Genomic DNA, 25,394 nt, shown 5'->3' with positions numbered 1-25,394 from the left:
GGGGCAGTGAGTGGGAGTCAGGGACATTCAGTCAGTGTGGCTCTTGATCACATTACACACCAACAAATCAAGTAGATTTTAAGAAAGTAAATAAATCAATCTATAAAAGATAAATGAAAGATACACATGCTCCCAATCTTGCTATCATAATGAGGAAATTACTGCTATTTGTATTCGTATTACTATATTACTGTATTTTCAATTAAGCTATATATACATCACTATTATCATGTATTTATATCCGTGTGTCTTGCTTCTTTAATTCATTATCCTGTTTCGGTGATGTTTGCTCGAACGAATGATATGGGCTATAGGATAAACGAAATAACGGTTATTTAGACGCTATGCTCCTGTTGTGTTCTCCATGCGCTCAGGCTGAGATGAGATGAATAACGTACCCGGCTCATCCATAGTCATAATTACATGGAGGCTGTCTATTGGACGAGTGCGCAGCGGCTCGCTCCATAAACTGGGAAGCAGCGGCTCATTGTGAGCAGAAGAGCAGGAGAAGAGCGCAGATCCGCAGAGGGAGAGGAGAAGGAGCACTGCTCTCTCAGACTGCATGTGTGACCGCTTGAGGCAACACTGACTGGTTCTTGCTCTTGAGCTCCGTTTTGCGTAAAATGCGCGTTTTCATTTTTACGCACGGACATAGTGTGTAAGCGCTCAAGGTCGGAATTTAAAGGTCAACTAAAAACTTAATTACTAAACTGGTTATTTCCACAGTGACGCTTTCAGGAACACCTATACAGTTACGTGAGCGGAAGATTGCGCGTGCAGCGGTGACGCTTTCTGAAACTTCCAGTCGTTGTTTTTACGTTTGGCACGGGATCTTGAACTTTGCTGTGTTATGATTTAGATTGATATTCTGTGGTTTAACGTGAGTTCCTGTCTCAAACCGCAAAATGGATCCTGTACTTAATTCAACCGATCAGCCAAATTGGACCACCAGCCCCAATGACACTAATAACGGGACTCTTTACCACAACCAGTTCGTTCAGCCAGTCTGGAGAATTGTGCTCTGGGCCATCGCGTACAGTTGTATAGTCATTGTGTCCGTTGTAGGTAATGTTACAGTGATCTGGATTATCATGGCGCATAAACGCATGAGGACCGTAACCAACTATTTTTTGCTGAACCTGGCGTTCGCCGAAGCCTCCATGTCCGCCTTCAACACGGTCATCAACTTCACCTACGCAGTGCACAACGAGTGGTACTTCGGACTGGTCTACTGCCGCTTCCACAACTTCTTCCCCATCGCGGCTGTGTTTGCCAGCATCTACTCAATGACTGCCATCGCTCTGGACAGGTAGGTTAAGTGTATATGAGGTACAAATACGATAAATGGCAAAATCCCAGTAGTGAATAACATGCTTTAAACCTGTGGATCTTCCACACTGACCCACATTTAAACATCAGGCTTATTAAAGTGAAGGAATTTAAGAATTCTTTGAAAGGGCACATTAAAACCATTATTTAGATTTGATATATTTTACCATTGTTCTCCTAATTCAGCAATGACAACATACATAAATGTTATTAACATGTAACAGTGATGTCAAATTAAAAGTCATATTAAGTTTGATATGGTCGCATTGCAGAAAACACACGGTCCACTAGGTTTTATAGTAATACTCTGGAAAACAATACTGCTGATAACCAAAATAATCCTTATTAACATCTTGTGAATGAGCACCGGCTGACTTGCTTTGGTTGAAGATTACTGTATGGGGCTGAGTGCTCTTATAATAATTAAAAAAAAAAAAATTGACAAAATAAGGAGGAACTTCTCTTTCACTTACTTCCTTACAACCGTTTATGGTTGAAAAAGTGCAGCTATATGGCTGAAGTAATGTGATGCTGTCTTTCCTCCGTGCTCGTCAGAGTGTCTCGTCCTATTTACATATTTTGAATGAAGCACAGTGAGTGAAACAACCTCCTATCAACACAGTCAAATAGAGCTTATAGTTACCTGCTTGATCAAGTTCTTCATATGTAGTGAATCTGCCTCGAAACTATGGGTTATAGGGGATGTATATTTTAAAATCTAAAGCCTTTCGTGCGTTTAATGAACACATAAAATCACGTCGGTTTGGAGCCCTATTCATTCATTGAAAGGCTCCTTATGACAATGAGGCTGGAATGGAAATTGTATGCGTAACAAAGCCTTGTGCTGTAGCTGTGTGTGTATGTTTGTGTGTTCTAGTTTGTGGGGATGTGATATTGTTGTGCGTGTGTCGTAGTATTACATATAAGTACAAATGTTGAATATCTGTTATAGCTGGATTTCCATCCACAGTGGAGCTCTGAATAATGTTTGTGTGTTTCCACCTGTCTATATGTGTGCATGTGTGGACTGGTGGCTGGTTGTGTTTTTCCCCATGCATATTTATACACTATTTATATGTTTGTTTAATTTCTCTGTGTGCATATGAACGTATGCACATCTTTGTCATCTCTTTTTACATCATGCGTTGTGTGTTTGTGTGTGTATGTGTGTGAGTGTGTGTGTTGTTTCAGCCACTTCCCTCCGTACCTGCACACAGAGCCATATCCGTCCTATCGCATCTTCTTCTGTGGCTCTTCTACCTCCAGAGCTCAGCTGATAGATGTGTGTAATTCCTCTGCACTTCCTCACTTTATTAACAGAGCAGTGAACTTGACATTTCCCCATATTAAGTTAAACCCTCAGAGCTATAGTGGAAGTTAGAAAGAAATTGAAATGGCAACAGGGCACATGCACCATATGCACTCAATCTGCTCATTGTTAGCTACCATTTAGTCCAATTACCTGTTCAGGATATGTAGAAATCTGCTGCTTCTCCCTTTGACCACTGTTCTCGCTAAACACTAATGAGATCGAACATTTTGTGCCTGTTTGGGGAAAATATTGTGGACAATAATGGATGGTAGGATGAAACCTACCACTTGACCTATCACTTGCAGCTGTTTAAGCAACTATTAGTATTTCACTTTTTCATTTCCATCGAGTGCTAACTGTGAGAGCTTAAGAGTTCCCAGTAGTAAGACATCAAATAACCTTTGGTAGATAGAGCAAAGCCGCAGGATCCCTCAAGAGCGGATGGAGCTATGTGCTGTGGCCGATTCAAGTTTTTTTTCCATCTCCATTTTTGCGTTGATCATTCCTGTGTTGCTCTTGCGCTGCACAAACCCACAAACCATAGATCATCTTTCCGGTCCAGCACTGATGCCAGTGTGATGGATCTGATGCTGATTGAATTGAGGTAATAGAGAACATTTTACTGTATAGAAATACGCACCACAGTACCCCATAAACCAGACCAATCAATAAGCTCATATATGCTTGTGGCTCTAGTTTCCAGGCTCCTGGTATGATGACTCATAAAGGAATGCTGCTCAGGCGTTTCCTCTAACAACCAAGATGGCCTCCGCTGATGTGGCAAGGTCCGTTGAATCTGCGAGCTGCATCTGTGACAACTTTTCTCTAAAAGAGGAAAAAACAAAGGCCCTCATGTCACCTGTTAATGAGTTACATCACACGTTTTGTTGCTCTGATTGGTAGTAGCTCCGTCCCACTGCATCCGGAGGCATCGTTGTTGCCTCCAGGAAATTGAAAATGAACTGAGCTATTCCAGACCCATTCACAATTGCTGGTAGGTGTGAATTGCCTCATTAACACCTCACCTAAATCCACACTATGTGGCTCCTTTAGACAAATTGTTTTGAATTGTTACTTTTCGGTATGCTGTTGAAACATTTTTCCTAGAGTGACACCCCTTTTCTCAAAATCCCTGATGGTTGGGGCATAAAAGCCAGACTTTTTCTTTATGGTTTGCATATTTTGGTTGAGTTACTCACCTCATTCATCAGCTGTGCATTTTTAATTCAACCTTGGTTATTACACAACAGAGTTTCAAGAAGTGGATGGATTTACCATCCACCCATTCAATTACCTGTCATCCCTTGAGGGTCACAGGAAGAGCTGGAGCCAATCCTAGCTGACACTAGGCGAGAGGCGGGGTTTACTCTGGACAGTTTCCTTGCGTAGCACAGGGCCAACGTACAGAGAGAAACAGCCATTCACACTCACATTCACACCTAAGGTCAATTTAAATCAAGTCTACATGTCTCTGGACTATGGGAGGAAGCCAGAATGTTCAGACAAACCACAGCTCCACACCATGATCTCTACTGCACAGAGTCTGGCTCCAAACGTGCAAGATGTTAGCAATGGAATCCAGGATATTTTGGTTTCATTACTGGACAGTGAGAGACTGGGGAGACGCATGGTTGTAGACTCTTACAGTTTGTCCGGAAAGATGGTGGGGTGAATTCTTACCCTGACAACAAAGATGCCGTGAGCAAGGTAACAGTTGACAAACTGTATCTGTGGGAACGTGCCTGTTTACTGGGTGGAAGAAACTCTGGTTCTTTCTAATATTTACCTTGAGTGTCACTGTTCCTTCAATCGCTTCAATCTTTGTAAGGCAGATTCATAGAGCCCTGGGCTGCTGCTCAAGTTAAAACATCTTCAAATCGCAGGGATGTGTCTTTGCATCAATTTGGACCACTTCTAATACATTTGTGTGGATTGTCCACTGGTTTTGCATGCACTCGCTACTGTGGCTACATTTCACTCTTTCTGTGATACGCGATAATCGGAACCTGCCGTGGTTATGTGATGTGCCCACCTACCCAACTTTTCTTTAAAAAAAGGAATGGTTGACTGGCATTCATGTATTCATAAATGTCATATTTCCTTACAAAACTATAAACTGTCACAGCCTGTCTCCATACCCTATATGCATCATTCCATCATCACTCTGTTATTGTATTGAATTCCAGCTGACGCTGTTTACATTTGTAGGCTACTTCTGTTCCTCATGAAATCTAAATAGACTCTGCCAGGCTGCCAGCTTTTGCAACCACAATACAGGCGGCTTACCAACTGGGCCACCGGTCACTTTGTGTCTGTCCACAACTGGATTACATTTATAAAGTGCATGCACACATGTCTGCTCATTTCCGTCAATATAGATCAAATGCATAATTATAACAAAGGTATGCATTTCTATTTTATTTGGCATTTATGTGTGTGTGTGTGTGTGTGTGTGTGTGTGTGTGTGTGTGTGTGTCATTCAAGTAGGTCATTAATGTCCTAATTGACTTTCTATTGATTTAACTCTTTTTCTTAGGGATCTTTATGAACAATTCATTATTGACATGAGTAACCCCCCTTTGTTATAAACCTAAAAGCTAAGGGTCTGGATCATAATCTCTCCACCCTCGCCGCCACGTAGGTCCCCACCATGTGGTCCACATGCAGATGTAAGCCTCAAGCAAACTGGAATTCCCATGCTTGGCTGTATTTATCTACAATTTGTCAGCAGGAGACTGACCAGCTGATGATATTTCTCTGCCTTCCACAAGGGACAGGCTCCATGTCTAGATGGGTGGATATTGTTTAGTATCAATGTGCACAGTGCAGTGTGAAGGGCCCGGCTGTAATCCATTGTTCCATTTGGCTAATTCCTGTGCCATTTAGTTGCGTCCTACTGTCTGCCACTGATAGCTGCGACACTGAGGATAATTCTCTCATAAGCTCAGACTTTAGCATTGCATTTATTCATCAGGTCATAGTTTGGCTCTGAGGAGACAGTTTGAAATTACAGTTGCTGATTATTCAGAGCTGGGACACATTTTTAAAGTGCCCATTAAATGCGATTGATGAATGAGACATATGTAAATTGGCATTTGTATATGTCATACATAAAATTAGCCTAATGTAATCTAATTTAGAAACAGCAACGTTTGGAGCCATCAAAAGTTTCTTGATGAATAAGAAGCACTGCTGCTCAGTACATCCAGAAGCTTGAATAGTGTCAAAATGTTGCAACATTTCTATACAAGGCACAATATTGTGAAAAAATAACAATAATAATAATATATCAATAAAAGATCAGATTGTCATGAAGAACAGAGGATGTTTTGAGAGCAAATGGAGAAACGTTTAAAAAAAGGTGTCCCAGCTATCCAACTATCCAACCATCCATTATCTATTCCACACATCCTCTCCAGAGCCATGCACCCTCCGAGCTGCTATCAGGCAAGAGGCGGGATACATCCTGGAGAGGTCACCAGCGAATCACAGGGTCAACATACACAGACAAATAAACATTCACAGTCACATCCACAGCTCTGGTCAATTTAGAGTCTCCAATCGACCTAACCCAGTCTGCATGTGTTTGGACTGTGGGAGGGGTACCCAGATAGAGCCCACATAGACAGGAAGAGAACATGCAAACTTCACATAGGAGTTGGACTTCTATGGTAATTGGTTTTAAGGCCCAGCATCTTTGTGGAAGACCTTTTGTCATCCAAGTCCAACACAATCCTAATGTCACTTGTCTGTGAAATTAAAACTGCAGATCAGCCCAAGCAGGGCATTTGTCCCATCTCTCTAAGCTGGCACACATCCTCAGGTGGATCTGTGGTCGCTGCTACTGTTGGATAATTATATAGCCATCTACCTCCTTGCACCAGCATCAATATCTTAAAAAAGGGAGAGGAATGTTGTTGTTAGTACCTGCTCATATCAACTAGGCCAGCTAGTTGTTAATTTGTAAATTGATTGTGTAACAGATGTATCTGTTATATCTATATATGTGTATCTGAAATATTGTGTGGCCCTGAAGCCTTTTCCATTTGTAGTTTGACTCATTACATTTGCGAGCCTTGGTTATTGGCAGGTTAAACATCTCCATGTGGAAACATTGACCAAAATGTATTGGCTTTTTTTTATTTATCTGTATTCATATGCAGTTAGCTGGGATTAGAGATCAGTCAAACTGTTGCCTGGACCTTATACGCCTCGACAGAAAATCAATGTTTGTGATTTATGTGGAGAAACGTTTGACTCGTGTGATAAAAGAACAAGTCAGACTTTTAACAGTGAACAGTCATCGTAAGTCGGATATCTACACAGCAAGCCCCAAAATAGTAGCCATTTCCCCCAGAGGTGAATTCCTCATCAAATGGTAGCCAATGGACTCTGAGATTGCTTGTGGCTAGATCTGTATGAAACACCAGAAGAGAAATGGTTGTGCTTGAGAAACAAGAACATGAGAGAAAAACTGGTTTACTTTTTTACATTGTAAAATGTAACATGCAGCACATGTCGTGGTTGCAATTCATTTAATTGCAGATTGTCTTTTATTACGATTGAATCTTAATTTTGCAATGGACTTTTGTGTGAAGCACTTTGTAACCTTGTTTAGATAAGTGCTATACAGATAAAGTTATTATTATTATTAAAAGAGAAGTTCGGAGAGGCCATGGAGAAGGACTTTCGGTCGGCACCAAAGTGTTTCTGGAAGACTATCCGCCACCTCAGGAGGGGGAAACGGGGAACCATCCAAGCTGTGTACAGTAAGGATGGGACTCTGTTGACCTGAACTGAGGAGGTCGTCGGACGTTGGAAGGAACACTTTGAGGAACTCCTGAATCCGAATAACACGCCCTCTATGTTGGAGGCAGAGCTCGAGGTTGATGGTGTTTCATCGTCAATTTCCCTGGTGGAGGTCACTGAGGTAGTCAAACATCTCCGCAGTGGCAAAGCCCCAGGGATTGATGAGATCCAGCCAGAAATGCTAAAGGCTCTGGGTGTTGAGGGGCTGTCATGGTTAACACGCCTATTCAATCGGCTGGCGGCCGAGTGTGAAGCGGCTGGGATGAGGATCAGCACCGCTAAATCTGAGGCCATGACTCTTAGCAGGAAACCGATGGATTGCTTACTCCGGGTAGGAAATGAGTCCTTAGCCCAAGTGAAGGAGTTCAAGTACCTCAGGGTCTTGTTCGCGAGTGAGGGTACAATGGAGCGTGAGATTGGCCGGAGAATCGGAGCAGCGGGGGCGGTATTGCGTTCGCTTTACCGCACGGTTGTGACGAAAAGAGAGCTGAGCCGCAAGGCAAAGCTCTCGATCTACCGGTCGATCTTCGTTCCTATCCTCACCTATGGTCATGAGGGCTGGGTGATGACCGAAAAGACGAGATCGCGGGTACAAGCGGCCGAGATGAGTTTTCTCAGAAGGGTGGCTGGCGTCTCCCTTAGGGATAGGGTGAGAAGCTCAGTCATCCGTGAGGAACTCGGATTAGAGCCGCTGCTCCTTTACTTAGAAAGGAGTCAGCTGAGGTGGTTCGGGCATCTGGTAAGGATGCCCACTGGGCGCCTCCCTTGGGAGGTTCTTCAGGCACGTCCAGTGGGGAGGAGACCTCGGGGAAGACCCAGGACTAGGTGGAGAGATTATATCTCAACACTGGCCTGGGAACGCCTCGGGATCCCCCCGTCAGAGCTGGTCAATGTGGACTGGGAAAGGGAAGTCTGGGGCCCCCTGCTTGAGCTGCTCCCCCCGCGACCCGACGCTGGATAAGCGGATGACGATGAGTGATGATGAGTATTTTTAAAAGACGATAAAAGTGGCTTCTTATAAGGCAGTGGTACCCAGATTTCGCTACCTACAGTAGCTTCAATGGGCTAAACACTGGTTCTTATTGCATTCTGAAAAATTAGATGAGTCGGACTGCATAAGAAAGTGTAAAAGGAAACCTACATTGTTTAGTCATTCCCATCAGCGTGGTGATGATCAGAGATTGATCCTATTTATCGGTGAAAGCGAGCTCACAAGTGGATTCCTCCCTCAAGGCCTCTTCAGGGTAAGTGGTTTGGAAAAGAGAGAGTTATTCATTCACCAAGGAAATCGTAACCCTAAGTCTTTGTGGCCTGCATCTCTGACATCAGAGCTATTACAATTGACCCCTCACTTGACCGAGGAGCTGATTCAGTAACAAATTATAGAGTTATTGGCTGAGACTCGACCATCAACCATCTCTCCACAACTCAACCGGTTTGTCCCAGACAGACCAGGTCACTGCAGCAGATGACTTAGTGTGCAGCATATTAACAAGAGCTTATGACGGCCCTCTCTCCAGCATTCTCACCTCCCTCCACCAATTTCCACTTCCTCCTCTCCCTCCTCCATTTCTTGTCCCCGGAGGCATCATCAGGAGAAGTTATTCTGGCCTCTGTCCCCCCGCATGGCTCTAGCTGTGATTCAGTGCTAAGTGAATGAAAAATGGGAAGAATGTGTGTTTTCTTACTTCAAAAAGATTATGTGACATGACTAGAAACAGGCAATAAGGTGACATGGATGTCATTAAGCAGAAAATGATGGCATTTGAATTGACTAGAGCTCTCGCTGGTGTTGATTTCTAAATCACACTGGGAAAATTACTACGAGAGTGAACATTTCCTCTGTTGCCTCATTTAACCCAAAACCCTATTTTGATTTGTGACTTGTAACATTTACCTAAATAACTATGAAAACACAATAATGCAATGGAAACCGTGAAATAATTACTCAACTGATTTTAGACATTGTGTTCAATTTGAAACGACATTGTATATGTCGTGTAGCACAAGAAGGAGCTGATCAAAGATTGGTTGTTTATCCATTTCCATCCAATTCATTATGTTCCTCATCCTCCTTTGTCGATCATTAGCACTAAACACAAAGTGCAGCCAGGGTTCATGTTGACTAATGGGATGCTCATGATGGTGCAAAGATTCAAGTGAAGAGGATTCATCCTCTGTAGATCCAGGACGTCTGCACTAATAGCAACCCATTCAAATAAATAGTCTTGGAATACACGTGTGCAGTCTAAGGAAAGAAGAAGAATAGGCTTCACCAAACATCAACAGAAAATAATATAAAATAAAAGCATCATGGCCATTAAAGGTAATGCACAGCGTGATGTAGCCTCTGTTGTTCTACCCTGAGCTGTGAAAGAATTCAATAAATACACAATGACGTTGGTTTGATACCGTACATACTAAAATGACACGGCAATAATGCTGTTATTGGACGTTTACTACTAGATATGTCAAAATGCCTGGTGCTGTAAGTAACTCTAACTGTATATTCCAGCAGCAACTGCTCCAGTATAATCCATACAATATATGCAACAGATGTCAAAGATGTCATTGCAGCTCTGATGTTCACATTATGCTCGTCAAGATGTTTGCCACCAGGATGAAATCTGTGTATCAGAGATGCTTCAACAAATCCACCTCCATCAGCGTCAGTGCCAGACATTTAGATCCTTCTGAGCAGCTGCCTCAGAGCCAAATCACCTCTGGATGAATAAACAACACTCCAATTAACACTTGTCATTTCCTGTCACTGGAAAAAAAATCTAATCCCAACTAGAGCTTGAAAAGAGACTGCAAGGCTAAATGTGCTTTGCCCTTGGCCGACAGGTGGCTGTTCTTATTATTGTTGTGTTATCTTTTAAAAATCCTGTTTTGGCTCATTATTTACAGTTATTATTATAAAGTGAAAATAATTCAGATTGGTTGTTGTGCTTTTATTCAATTTGATGAGGCTTGTTTACTATTAAAGAGAGGGATATGATAAAGTCACCGAGATCAAACATCTGCAAATATCTGTCAACAATACTCATTTATTTTATTATTGCAGTCACATATTATTGCAGTATTTGTTGTAAATCTATCGAAACTTTGTTCATCCTTTCATCATTATAATGACTTACTGCAGTACGCATTATTAACCTGCCTGGTTGGAATAGACTGTTCTCTTGTCCTGTGTTCCTGCTCAGGAACCAATTCTGAATTATTCCTTGTCAATAGTGAGTACTCCTCAAACAGTTCTACAATATATTGTTACTTTTGTTGTTTGTGTGCTGGTTGTTGTTTGCAGAGCTTTCTTATGTCTGTGTTGCAGTTAGAAAAGTTGATTTTATCTGGTTTATCTGCAGTGAAATTATACAGAATTTGCTTTTCACACGTGTGACATTTCAAAACATAATCTCCATATAAATGGTAAATGGTTTTGTATTTATATAGCGCTTTTCTAGTCTTGATGATCACTGTGCTTTACAGTACAGTTTTACATTCACCCATTCACACACACATTCATATAGTGCATCTATTTGCGGGACTTTGTTATTCTATGGGGGGCCATTCAGGGTTCAGCCTCTTGCCCAAGGACACTTCGGCATGCAGATGGGTCAGACTAGGGCTCGAACTGCCGACCTTCAGGTTGGAGGAAGACCCCTCTACCCCTCAGCCACAGCCGCCCCAATGCAATAAAAACAAAAGTGCTTTTACTTTTGCTAAAGAGGAAGTAATTGTTTCTGTCATGATAGTTTACCTGTCAATGTCCAAGTCTATCCAGTTTATTAAAATTGTGTTGATAATGGGGTTGAACTCAACAAGTAAGCTCATTTTCTACAACCAAGGCAATATGTGCACAAACACACACATGCACACACACACCGCTCTTTCAGCGGAGCCGTGTTGCTGTAGTGAGCAGGTGGATATAGGTTTCGAGTGTCTGCTGGTTAGTAATGAGATTGAAGGCTGAAGGAGTCATATTTATGCAAGTGGACAACAATGGAAACAAGTAACAACTTACCAAGCACACTCACTCCCTAACACACACACACACACACACAAACACACACACACACAGGCTCTTCTACCTTCACCAAGTCTTTCCCCTCCCGACCGATGGGAGTTTACCTACCATTCTCTGAATCAACAATAGCCTCCTGAGAGGCCAATGAACCAGAGGAAACAAATTCATGATCAAATTACTACAATCTACTTTCAAATGCAATTTAAAAAGCACTGACAGGCTTGAAGGCAGGCAATTTCATCTGTCGTTGAAGCTGCTTCCTTCTTAATCACTTGTTGCTCTTCTGGAGAGCATTGCAGCGGCCTCATGGTGTTTATATTGAACTGGTGGGCTGCCATGGCAGTTCAGGCTCTATTTGTGGATAATTGCAGCTGTATTTCACCCATGCAATGCAGCAAAGGTTGCCCATGCTGTCTGCCACCTTGTGAGAGGTATCCTATTGAGAGGAATCAGATATCGCCCACAGACAGGCATTTGAGGTCCAAAGTCTCAAAGGTGTGCTTACCAAGATGTGAAATGAAAGGGAATAAAATTGAAAGGGAGGGAAACACAGGGAAGCAGGATTCTCTACCGACAAATCTATAAAATTGAAATACCTCCCAGCTGTAGCAGTGGGTGTCGAGACATTAGAATGCAGAGAGCGACCTTTTTTTTTTGTATGAATAAAAGCAGCGTTCATATTGATTTATACTGGATTATTATTGCTGGCTATACTTTTTCAGTCGGTAGAGTTAATCAAACCGAACGGATGCATGCAAGTTGAAAAACATTGAAACTGGAAGAAGCGCACGGCAGATTTCAGTCATAAAGCATTTGGATGGATGGATTTGGATTTGGATTTATATAGCGTCCAAGCATTGATTCAGTAAAACGTAGAGCTAGAATCGTAGAACTGACTTTCAAATTGAGCTCCTAATGCTGCTTTTATCTTGTCAAGCGGAGCTGCATGTTAATTGATGGCAACATGCAACATTTTACACAAGGACACTGTTCTGTGGACAAGAGAAGCTGTGTATCAACCACCAACCCTGTAATTACCTCCTGAGCCATCCACTGCCTCTAAAACCACAGCTCTGTTAAAGATTGGTTAAAACAGCTGCTTCATACATTTTTCTACAAAAAATGTATTTAATTTACTTATTTATTCCATAGAAAAGGATCAAAAGCCACGTTACTATTTCAGTTAAACAGGCCTCCCTCAGTTAGAAATGGTTTGTAGCAGGTTCCTGTTCTGCAGGACAATAAGAAAAAAACTCCCTTCAAAATACAAAAACAACAAATCAAGACAGGGACTCAGTAGAGATGGAGTCAACACAGACAGTGACACAGACGTTCAGAGGGGAGAGGAATTAAATCGGAGGAAATAACCAGTACAAGATATATCAGTGGTTGCAGTAGTAACTGTCCAACAGAAAGTGTTTATATTCCCTTTTCAAAAGTTAAGTAGTGACTCTTCATTGGGGAAAAAACACAAATCCCCCACATCAATTATTTTTAGTTGTTTGCAGTGGTAAAGTAGCACATACACTTTTCTACTTGAATGATATTAAGTAAGTGCTTGCTTATAAATATACTTAAAGTATTAAAACTAAAGTACATACAAATTTTCTCTGTTAAAGTAACAAGGTAAATGTACTTTGTTACATCACTTTGATGATATAAATAGATAGATGCTTAAGCTAACGGGATTACATTTTTAGAATCATGACTTGGATTCCGGCTTCAGATTAGATCAAATTCAATTTAGAGAATTACTGACCCTTGTTTCAATCAAAACATATTTTGATAATAAATAGTATGTGTAGACAATACATTTGGACTTCTGACTTCCGTTTATTAAGATATCTTGTCTGAATAACACTTTTTGAAATGACATTAGAACCCACATGAGCCTCGTCGAGACTCTTTAATCATTAGTGATAAACAGCAGGTTCAATCATGGCAGGTTAAATGCAGATTCTAATGACTAAATGTCTGTGTTCACCCTGAGCACAGTTCTTGCTTTCTACTGATGATGACTGGGACTGTCAAGTGGGCGGACCTCTGTCCTCTGCAGGTGTGTGTTTGATTCTGACATCAACAGCCCGACTGTGACTCACCGACATCAAGAAACGAAGGCACGTGGCTGCCAGCGGCATTTGAAGCTGAGCCAAAGTAAAGCTGAGACTGATCTCTCCTTCTCAGCAGACCACTGGGAGCGTTAGATTTCAAAGGCCTCTTCTTCTCACTGATATAATTAGTACATTTAGCAGATTCATTTGGGTTATTAGTGGGATTAAGCCTTTAATGAGACCTCTTTAGCATTTTACTGGAGAGCTTTGATTTGAAAAAAAATGACGATAATACTCTGTACTGGTTTCCAGAGCATATACACCAAGGCGAGAAAAGAGTTTGTATAATTACATTTTACTTTGATTGTGTTTAACACAAAAATATCCAAGTAAAAACGGCACTTGTCACGAGGAGCGAACAATTTTTTACAGGTTTAAGTCAATTCAACTAAATAACAGGTCAAATCTTTGCGAGGATAAAAAAGAACTTAGACAACTTGTATTTGTACTGGGGGAAGAGGATCTGTCAGCTCTGGTGCTCTAAACCATTTTCCTGATGATGAGGCTCACTGTTAATGATGTATGAGATCATTCATGTGGTCTGTTGTCTCTCTGATTATATGATTATAACAATGTGAAATGATCGCTCAAACGCTGAGAGGAATCATTTGACTGGAGTTCTGCTTCATGGAGGACACCGTTCTTTGACTCCAGTCTGCAGAGAGCATTGTTTCATGGTCCCAAAAAATAATTATAGAAACATCAACATTTTCCCCATTTGAGTGAAAATCTAAGCTTAATGTGCAGTTTGACCTGTAGACTTCCTTTGAAATGCTTCAGAGGTTGCTGCTTGGGCGAATGTGTCTATGTATGTGTGTGTGTGTGTGCGTGCGTGTGCGTGTGCGTGTGCGTGTGTGTGTGTGTGTGTGTGTGTGAGTGAAGATTCACATCCTGAAGCATTGTGTAGTCGAGTTACCCTTCAGTAACACTATTTTGTGTACTATGACTCGAACACAAATGAGCATTTTTTTCACACTTTGCCAACAACAAGGCTCAAAATAACATGTGCTCACACACTGGACATTGAATCATCTACTCTTCAAACAATGGACAATCAAACTGACGCTTTACATTGTGATACACTGTACTTGTGTTTGTCAGCATAATATTTGTACTTATTTGATACTGAAGAGGTTTGTCTAATCTGGTGTCTTTGTTCTTATGCATCCAAAGGGAAGTCAACTGTGGGCATCATACGGCAGAAAATGCCCTTGTATGATGAAATCAATTTTATTTATACATATATTGGCCTGACACTTGGCATGTGTGTAACTACTGGCCGAGGCAAGAGCAGAAGGGCGCTCTGGAGTCAGTGGAGTGAAGAAATTCCAGAGACAAATCAAGTCATGTCAGTTTTATTTATAGCCCCACACAACAAACAACACATTTGAAGGTTCTTTACAGTATGAACAGCAAACAACATCCTCTATCTTGACTGAACACACAGGTATGCATCACTCTACTGCACGACGGTAGACAGGAATGACACTCGGTGCTGGTGCATTCATCACAATGACAACAGCCAATCACAGTTTCCTGCTAAGGACACACAAATAGCTGCCTTTTGTGTGAACCTGTACAAGGGGAAATAAACTCCACATCCAGATGATGCACACCAGTTTCACCAGCTGCCTCTGACTCCTCTCTCCAGGCTCTTTTTCACCTGTATTTGCATAAACATGATTTGATTGACCAGCGCCTGGGCTTGACTATTCGTTTACACTTAATTAGCTTGGCTTGTGCCTGTTGCAAGCAACAAAAAGCAAAGCAATGGATACATAATGCTGATCAGCAAAGCATGACATCCCTCCCATTCAAAGTGAATGAGCAGTGTTTAAATGAAGCCTCCAATGTGTCAGGAGACAACAAAGAATTGCATATGGTAAAATTAGTTTATACATGATCATATTCAATATTTGGAGTCAAATCATTTGCACTCAATGAAAGCCGAAACCCCGAGTGATCAAATCCACAGATGGGAGCTAACAAATTTGTTTGGCAACCCTGTCTCCTAGAAATTATGTTTATTTGGCTCAGTGCTTCATCTACGGTCTGTCTGTCTGTATGTAGAAGACATATTTCACTTTCAATTTATCAGCTTCACTCTTGTCATGTGTATTGTTAACGGCGAAAGTACAGTAACGATGTTGGTGCAATTTGGACAAGTGATATGTTCCATATTAATCAAACCTTGACTAAGGAGGCGACCAGCACTCCGTAGCGGTCAACGATAAACATCTTTCTAGTGGGTAAACCAGGTTGGATGAACACAAAGTTTTCTAACTTCTCTCTGCTCCATACAATGTCAATACAAAATATCTGCACACAGCATCCAGCACTTAAACAATAAAAGGTTTATTGTAGAACTGTTTGAGGAGGACCCACTAGTGGCAATTCTGAAGTAGCTCCAGAGCATTAACACAGGTCAAGAGAACAGCTCATACCTAACAGACAGGTTTACAACAGGCAATGCAGCTGTATCTCTAATTTGGACATTATATGATCCTGAAAATGTAAATCCCAGTATCACTGACTTCTCTCTCTCCCCCCCTTTACAGGTACATGGCCATCATCCACCCTCTGCAGCAGCGTATGTCATCCACAGAGACCAAAGTGGTGGTGGGGGTGATCTGGGTGCTGGCTCTGCTCCTGGCCTTCCCCCAGTACTACTACTCTAACACGGACCAGCTCCCCGGTCGGACGGTGTGCTTCATCGACTGGCCCGAATACGATTTGTGCGACTTCAAAAAGATGTAAGTCTCCCTGCGGAACAACCATTCAGAGAGTTAACAAGCATTGTTAATTACTCTTGAATTGGTGGCAAATGTTGGAGGATGTTGTTTGCATTCAGTGTAAATGAGAGAGCGCGGCGAGAGAGCACGGAAGCTTTTTGTGCTTTGTGGAGAAACAATTGAAGGCACATCATCAGGGATTTGTGTTCTCTCCCCTGTGAAAAGCAAATGCTGCTGGTTGGACCAGAGAAAGGAACGATTCCTCACTCCACCGTTCATTTCACGTTGTACTTCAGCTATCGCAGCTACACAGATGAAGAACCCATCTGTTCTCTTCAAGAAGGATTTACCTAGTGCTTCAGAGAGCAGATAATTAAATCACAATGAAAGAGGGAATCAATGGACAATTCATAATTCATAAAAAGATGATTGAAGAGAATTAAATTTGAAAAAAATATATATTTTTAAAGTGTAATTTTCACATCTTTAACACACACAACACATGATTCTTAGTCCCGTCTATTTTTTATAAAAATTGGTGGTCCTCAGATCCAACCTGGGCGCTTTTCACCCTCAGCAAACTGTAGGAAATAAATAAAGAAATGTAAAAGTAAATGGTTTAAGTCTGTCAGTAAACCTCACGCCAAAGCAGAGTATGGTTGATACCTGAATTTTCCACCAGGGGTGATTTAGCTGCTTCATACAACCACAGCAGACAGAGGACATTAAGAGTGATTTGGGGGAATGGGCCCCATGTTTATACGCCTTATTGATTCCAGCTTCTTTAAAAACCAGCCCGTCTAACAATACAATTTGCTGTTGATTCCATGAATCAAAGATCCTGTTCAATCATCCCTTCATGTCGCCAAATAGTAAAATAGTCCCTGGAGTAGCAGCGGATTTACAGCTCAGCCAGAGTTCTTCAAAATTCTAAACTATAAACCATCACCCATAGGATTTGACTCCTGAGACATAAACTCCAGATTTATATTCATGTAAAGGGTCAACCTCTGGAAAAATAGACTGTATTTTCAAAAGCTTAGGTTCTTCCTTAGTTAACAGCATTGGGTTGTGCTGTTTGTTTCTGCTCTTGTTCACTTTTTTGATTATCAGTCTCCAATGGATCATTTAGTTAAGGCTAGTTTGGCACAATGTTTTCTATTTTCTTGTCTGGGATCTGTTCTTTGGTAAGAACAGAATCTAAACTGAAGAAAACACTTACACACTCGCTACTATTGACATATTTGTGCAAAAATAATTGTAAGTTATTGTGTTTTTTTCCAATTATATGGTTGTATGATCAAATTTAAATTACAGTATTTTTTTACCATTTATAATATTTTGTTGATATTTGGTTATTTAAGAACGCATACATTTCGTAATGTGAGATTCTAAACACACATACATGTGTTTTTATTCACAAAAAACATATTGTATATTCAATTGGTGCAGCATTGTCAGTTTGTTCAGGTATTTTTTACATGCTATTGGATTATGCTTATTAGGAATAACTGGCACGCACTTCCATCTTATGAAGACAATGGCATTAATCAATGTAATAACTATGGTGCAAACATTTATAGACAGCTCTCCTTCCTAGGAACTTTCCTGAGAACAAATAACAACTAGGATATTGGTGCATGAGGCTTATTTTTCATTATTAACATTAACATCTAGAGACAATATGTCTCACGCTTCACTTTAACCTCTCAGATTTCAGGTTTCCACAAGACTCTTTTCAACCTTCATATTGGACCATGACTGGTTCCCAGTCTTGCTGTTATGTTGCTCATAATTACACGTGGTGAGCTGGATTTCTTATACCCAGAGTTGTCAGCAGATGAATGTAAAACATCCCTGTAGTGTCAAACTCAAGCCACAGTCTGCACAGTACAGCTTGAACATCCAAATGAAGCAACAATAAACTAAACATAGCGTCCAGTGGAGGAGGACTCAGATAAACCAAGTGTTATCTTTCCCATGGGAAGGTTCAAGCACAGTCCACCGTAGAGGTTTGACAAGATGCTTGTCAAACATCATTTAAGTTAATGTGATGCAGCAGGGTAGAGAAATTTACAACCAGCACTGAGAATGATTTCAGGCACTGTGTGACCCTGGTGAGGCAGCTCAATGACAGTCAATGTTGACCAGTCACCTTTGCTCCAGATATCATCTTTCCTTGAGCTGCTAAAATAGAACCCGAGGCCTCTTCTATCACACCAGAGGGTCCTAAACATTAATGTGAATCATTTTAACACTCAGTGTATTTTACCTTTGCTTGTGCAGAGGAAATAGCTGTCGTCGCCTCCGACCCGCGCCAATTTCCTCTCTCCTCGCCCCTTGATCTACAATCAGAAGAAAAGGAGAAGTGATGCATTGCGAGCGTGTGTGTTAATCTTCCTCTTGAACATCCCCAAAACTTCTGAAGCTGCTTTAGAAAGCAGGTTAAATGCCTCATACCAGTAAGTGATTTATTCATACTTTACCTCTACCTAGTATTCTTCAATTTCCGCCATTTGTCTTTTTCTAATCCCACTGGCACAACTGGCCAGCACCCAGATCAAAGCACAGCTGCAGGTACACTTCCACAAAACGCGCACACAATACTGTTGGAGCTAACACAGAAAAACACTTGTGCAATGACGCACGTATGCAGGCACTCAGCAACATGGCTCTGATCACAGCTCTGCTGATGGAAACCTCTCAGCTCATCAGCAGCAATGTTTACTCTGCTCGCTGCCAGCCTGCTATTGCCTTCCCTTTCCACGGCCTCTGTCACATTTCTCTATGGAAATATATCTAGATATGAACCGCACAACAGCAATTTCATTGTTCATGATGGGATGTCTGCTGCACATATTACTTTTTTAATGAAACTTTAATCTGTGACACGTAGAAGCTGAGTGAGAGCACAGTAGTCATTCAGCCCAGCTGCTAAAGCTGTAAATGGCATATCTGATTAAGGCTGACCTCGGGTCAGATCCCTCACGGCTTCCTTTGAAGGAATTTCATCATTGTCGCCATCACACGCTGTACGACGGCCAGTCTGCTGCCTTCCCACAGTCAGTCAGAATTTGTAATTCAGGTCTCATAGTTGAGTATTAATAGATGACACTGTTAGTAAGTGCACGTTTATGTAACCTGCTCCAGTCCCCCACCACATACCTCACCCCCATTACACACTCTGACCTATACAGACACTTATGAGTGAGCAGAAGAATAGAACTCACACTGTTGCACGTCCAGGGAGGCTGCAGCAGCAACTTACAAAACTAACGTCCTCCCTTAGTTTTGTCTGAAGTGTCTCATACACAAGCACACACACACACACACATACACACACACAGACACACACACACACACACACACACAAATGGACAAACACAACTTAGATACCAATTAGCATATTAAATCGTATCCACATTGTCTCGAGATGAGCGACGACTCCAGTTGGAGCTCATACACTGATCCAGAGAAATGTGGTATGGAATTAGGCTTGTCACCTCCGGAGCTTCCTGACGCCCGTGGCCTTCTGAACTGCCGGCACAGGTGGCCAGTGCCAAGACAGCTGGGGTTAAACTGCGTCTGAAGAGCAGTCTGGTCCCAAAGTCATTGTGTGTGTGAAACAGTTGAGGGGCCGATGAGAATGGGGGACGTCTATGAATGGTGGACGATGTAAATTAGCGCCTTTTTCAGATTCCTACTCAAGGGCTGCCCCCCTTTGATTGGAGAGTGTGAAGGTGATATGATAAACAGTCCTCAAGATAAGTGAACCACATACACACAGACTTTAGGAATTTGTAGATTGATATAGGCCAACTAATTGTTTCAAACCTGGGTCTCTGTGATGTTAATGTCATCATTACATCTGCCCAGGTCCAGAACTGGATATCTCAGGTAGCACAAGATTGAATTGAGCATGTGATCCCAACAGTTACATTCCAGTGATGGACCCAGATGATGGATTCATCTTACAAGTAAAGGCCTAATTATAGTCCTGCGACTGCAACCGCGGAAGGCCACGCAGCTGCATCGACGGATCCGTTTTGGTTTATGCTTCCTAAACGTGTTGCGCATGTTGCAATGCAATTCACCGCCAGAACACTAGGCGGAGTAACTTTTTTTTTCGAAAACAAAACACACAAAGAAGAGACGTCTTCTTCTTCGTCGAATGTTTATTAACATCGCCACTCCGGCTCCCCATAGCCTATTTCTGGCGGACAAATCGGCCAGTCAGGGACGGGTTATACAAGTGGTCATACTTTCGGATCTCTTCTGCCAAGTGATCTTCTATTTGGTCCATATTTGTTCTTCTAAATCTTCCGTGATTTCCGCGTATTGTGGGGCATGAAACCGGAAACTAGACTCCGGACGGGATGTAGTAACCCAGCCAATCACAAGCCTTGCGGGCTGCGTGAGGCTCGCGTCGTTTTGTCGTATAGTTTAGAAAAATTGGCGGACGCACGCAAGCCGCCAGAGGGCTCGAAAGGGGCGTGTTGCGTGTCTTGCGTGCATGCGTGCGTCCGTGCAACACGAGTATAATTTGGCCTTTACAGACGCTCAGTGGAAGAGGTGCTAAGGGGTTGGGGGTTGCCCCATTATGTTTTTCGAGAACAGTGATCAGCCTCCAGAGCTGATTCTTAACATGTAACCACACTTTCTTTGTTAAAAGCACCAAACCACACTGATGTAACCCTGAGGCATCAGCTGCTTTAGAGGCTTTCTATCACAGTGCCAGAGTGTGAATGATTTTGATGAACATTTGAGTGGATGAAACTGAATGACTACAACCAAGGTGTCACTTTCCATGGAGCTCTCTTAACTTTTTCAATAAAACCGGTCAACACAAATCTCTTGTTGAGTCACTGCCTTTGCGTGTGGCAGGTGGTTTAATGGGGTTTTCATTGATTGACTATAACCTCTAACCCGTAATGTGTGCTCCCCGACCAAACCTTTCATCGCTATAAAATAAAACATCTGACTTCCAATTTTGGCTGCTAACCCATTGAAGGCAGCAAGAATAAACAAAGTGTTCTCATTTTGGAGAACCTTCCTCACAGCTCTTGTCCTTGAGTAGATATATGCTTGTTGTGAAAAAACACCTCAAAAACAAGATTGACTACCGCACGCACATGCACTGTGTGGATACGTCTGGTAAATGTTATTAGACACAGACTCACACAGAGAAAATCACAGACGGAGCACAACTTGTACTCCGCGATCTCTCCTCACTAAATTGGGCTTTTCACGACATGGGCCTGTCATTAGTGCCGGTAAGGTGGCGTGGAGCAAGGTCCTGTTACCCCTGGTATTCCTTCGCCTCTGCTGTCAGGCAAAGTCAAAAGAACAGCTGCCCCTTCTCCTAACACTCACACATTCATTAATTATGTACGCTTGTACCAGCACCCACATGATTTAATATGCATGCACAGTTTTATGTGGCACCTTCCTTCACATAACCTGCATATTGTATTGGTACACATAATGGCACACACACACACACACAAACACTAACACACACACACACAAGAGCCAAGAAATATGGTTGTTTGAGGCATGTTTGTCTGCTGTGAGAAGAGAAGAGCCAGGAGTCCCAGAAATTAAAACAATATACGTTTCTGTGTATAATTTGTCAGTGTGTAAGTGACCTCCACAGAGTGTGGTTTCATTGATTCAGCCTGTACGACACCAAGGTGACATAGTACAGCTTCTATTCCCCCGAGGCTCATCCATCAGTGGGAGCATCGGGTCCCTGGGGGCCTCCCGGAAGACAGGCTCTGTCGGAGAGTCACTCTGCTCTTACAGGGTACAGCTGTTTCCCTGTGGTTGAGGAAACTTTAAAATTGTATTGGTTGGTTGTTATCTGAAACATTTGATGTACTTTACTTGAGGAATTCCATTTAAAGCCACTATTTACCTTCACTCAAACTGTTCAGAGAGAAGTACTGTATTCAACACTGATCTTAGTGCAGTGATCTTCCTGGAATTTTTTCACCACCTGTGTTGCTGATTTTGCTTTCTTTTGCTTCCTGTTGTTTCTATTTTTGTTTTGTATTTTAGTTTGCTTATTTGCATTAAATTCCACTAACCATACCTGCCTTGCTGTTAGGTCCTAATGTAATAAGACAAAATGTCCCATATGTTTCCAGAATTCCTATCAAAGACAGTCTGTGTCATAAAACATAAGAGGCAAATCAGCTAGGAAAGACCAAGCTCATCCTTAGAGAGTCTATTGGCAAGGTTTACAGAGTCAGGATTAAACAATTTAACCAGCGCCTCGTATAGAACAGGTACTCTAATTTAATATATCAAGTTTCTTGATGTGACCTTAGCCTGACACAAGCTTATCAGGGAACCATAATAATAATCTTTAGTCAAATACAGCCCTTCAAACACCCACAGATAGAAGCAGGTAACAGACTATTGGATCTACAAAATAACTCCAATAATTTTTAACAGTACAATTTTTTGTAAATAATAGTTTTTTATATTAAATTTATATTTGTAATGAGTGTGTGTTGCCACCACATGTAAGTGGCACAGTGTTAAAGTAGCAGCAGGTCTGTGTGTTTTGCTGCTGTGCACGTAGGAGACTTGATGATGTTGATAGACAGAGGTTCTATATCTAACATTCAGCTGCGGTCATGTTAAGGCCGTTGCACACCAGAAGATAATTGCGCCGGTTTTAAAACCCCCCCAGGCAATTGCAAGGCGTTCCCGACTGGAGGTCACTCAGCGCCGATCATCTGCCCATAATAATGGTGAAGTGTGGGTGTTTTACAAAATAATGTTAATGCTACCAACTTGAGTCTTTTGCTGCAAGTCACGTCTAATCTTTCGAGTGCTTCACTCTCCAGTTCACTTGTTCCCGGGCTTATAATAATACAGCGGACATTTACAGGACATGTATCACCAGTCACAGAAGATGACAAAGATCAGGCTATGAGAAGGGTTAACATTTTATTAAACCTATAAGTATGCATTACCAGTCTGAGCAGTCAGTACACTTTGTACAAGACAGGCTGTTCAGCTCCCTGCAGCGGGAATCTGCACGATATTGATATTTAAAAATACATAACTGCGACCAACAAATATTAAAGCATTTATACCCAGAGCACTGAAATATACATCAGAAAATGTGTTTCTGCTGTTTAGATACTTCTCACTTCTCACAGCTGAAGTTTTGCAAGCAGTGGCATTCACAAACTTCTTCATGTGTTTGAGAATGTAAGTCTCAAGAAAATCATGGCCGCACGTCTTTCATCTCTTTGTCAGACGTTGTCTTTATTCTCAGAATCTGTTTTGCTTTCGAAACAGACAAACACAGCAGCTCCCAACGTCACATGGGAAGCCCAGCTGAAACTGTGAAATATAACCAACTATATTAAGAAGTGTGGGGAACTCTGATTTAAATCCTGACGCAAATTAGTTTCAAGTGTCAGGACCACACACCTTTACCCAGATAATGCTTGGAGTAAATTCTCATTTTATAATCTATAAGGCGATTGTCACAGTACAAAACAATACCTCTACACTTTCAGTCGGTGTGTGCTTTTGGAAGAATTAAAGACAAAAGATTAAATTAGTAAGTCAGTTTCCAACCTCCCCTCAATGACACACTTGAGCTGATGGATTCAGTTTTTATGGCACCATTATGTTATTAATTCTAGCAACGGCTGTTTTTTTCCTGTGTTGCTGGAACTGGTACCTGCCGTCACCATCTAACTGCAAAGCCACTTTAATCATCCAAATCAGTTGGAGGAGTAAATCAATCCATCATGTCTCTCCGCAGGGTTTACACTTCATGATTTACTGTCTGGAGGAGTTAGGGTGAAGGAGCACTTCAGAACGAATCCATATGCCACTTAGACGGATGCGGCATCTGGTGTCATGAGTGTGTCATTTTCAGCATCACTATTTTGTGTAGTGGCTTTTGTTGAAAGGGTTCAGTGGGCAGAGCTGTGGCCGATCAGCAGTGTTCAAACACAGTGGGAGGCTGTGGAAAGTACTTTGTTTTCAAACTAAAATGATTGAAAACTGTGGAAATCTCTGTCCACACAAGTGATTTAGCTCTTTATCCGTTTGTGGCACATGTCGATACCACCAGGGTCTCCCCACAGCAGCCAGCGACCAACCATCACTTTTCAGAATTACATTTTTCAAACGGAACAAACATAAATTTCAAATTAACTCAAAGTGGCCAGCAGATTCTGTTGGCGGCTCTTTCAGTCTGTTCAGAACCGTCTCTCCTCTGTCCCTCCTTGTGTTCTTCCTCTGAGGCAGCTCTTTCTGCTGCCTTTTGAACCTGGGGAGTAATCAGCTCATGGCTCCAGATGGAGGTCCTCTCCGAGAGCCGCCCCCATTCCCACACTGTTTTAATCTCAGTCCATAATAACACACCAGGTAAACAATGTTGTTTTCTGCCGAAAATGTGATAAGACTCGGATGAACCTACAAAGTCTAAGCGGTGACCTAAAAGACCCAATCAGCAAGCAGTTGTGAGTGTTTATGTCATCTCCCTTTCCGCCCGTCCACACTAAACCGTTGCCCCTGAATTTTCAAACTAAAACAGGGCCAGCAGGCATATCCATAGCCGAGTTGATGCATTTTCAAAATAAATAGTAGTAGTGTGGATGTAGATTGTACATCCACACTACCACTAACATAGTCTGTATCCGCAATATCACACTCAAAACGTCTGACTTCATGGAAGGTTAGTAGAGCTCCTAGATTTTCCTCAGTTTTACTAACAAGTTTCAGCAATAAATGAGTCAAGAATGGAAATATGGTTCCCAATGCTTTGCAATTAAATGGACCGGCCCTCTGCTCCTTTATGTTTTACCAAAGACATGTATCTTAGACAATGCTGATGAATTACCATTGTTGATCACCTGTTGTCCTTTTTCATGTGAGGGTATTAGCAAGATGTTACAGTCAATTTCACACCTCTCTGACACACACACACACACACACCCACACACACCCACACCCACCCCAAAAATGTAATTCAGTAAACAACAGATGTTAGACACAGCATGTTGTCGGTCTTGTTTATTCTTAACCCTTGAGACACA

The 25,394-nt window shown here is 41.9% G+C and overlaps 1 protein-coding gene across 1 annotated transcript in view; it reads left to right on the top strand.

Annotated features, from left to right (window-relative positions):
- Positions 1-533: 533 nt before the first annotated feature.
- The window catches only part of tacr1a (tachykinin receptor 1a), a 45,899-nt gene continuing 21,038 nt past the window's right edge, over positions 534-25,394 (top strand). The window contains exons 1-2 of the mRNA XM_062384756.1: positions 534-1,309; positions 16,147-16,341. Of these exons, the coding sequence (XP_062240740.1) occupies positions 906-1,309; positions 16,147-16,341 (599 nt within the window). The 5' untranslated portion in view covers positions 534-905. The remainder of the gene's footprint in view (positions 1,310-16,146; positions 16,342-25,394) is intronic.

Source organism: Platichthys flesus, chromosome 3, assembly GCF_949316205.1.
Source record: "Platichthys flesus chromosome 3, fPlaFle2.1, whole genome shotgun sequence".
Taxonomy (NCBI): Eukaryota; Metazoa; Chordata; class Actinopteri; order Pleuronectiformes; family Pleuronectidae; genus Platichthys; species Platichthys flesus.
This window is presented reverse-complemented; position numbering and strand designations above follow the sequence as displayed.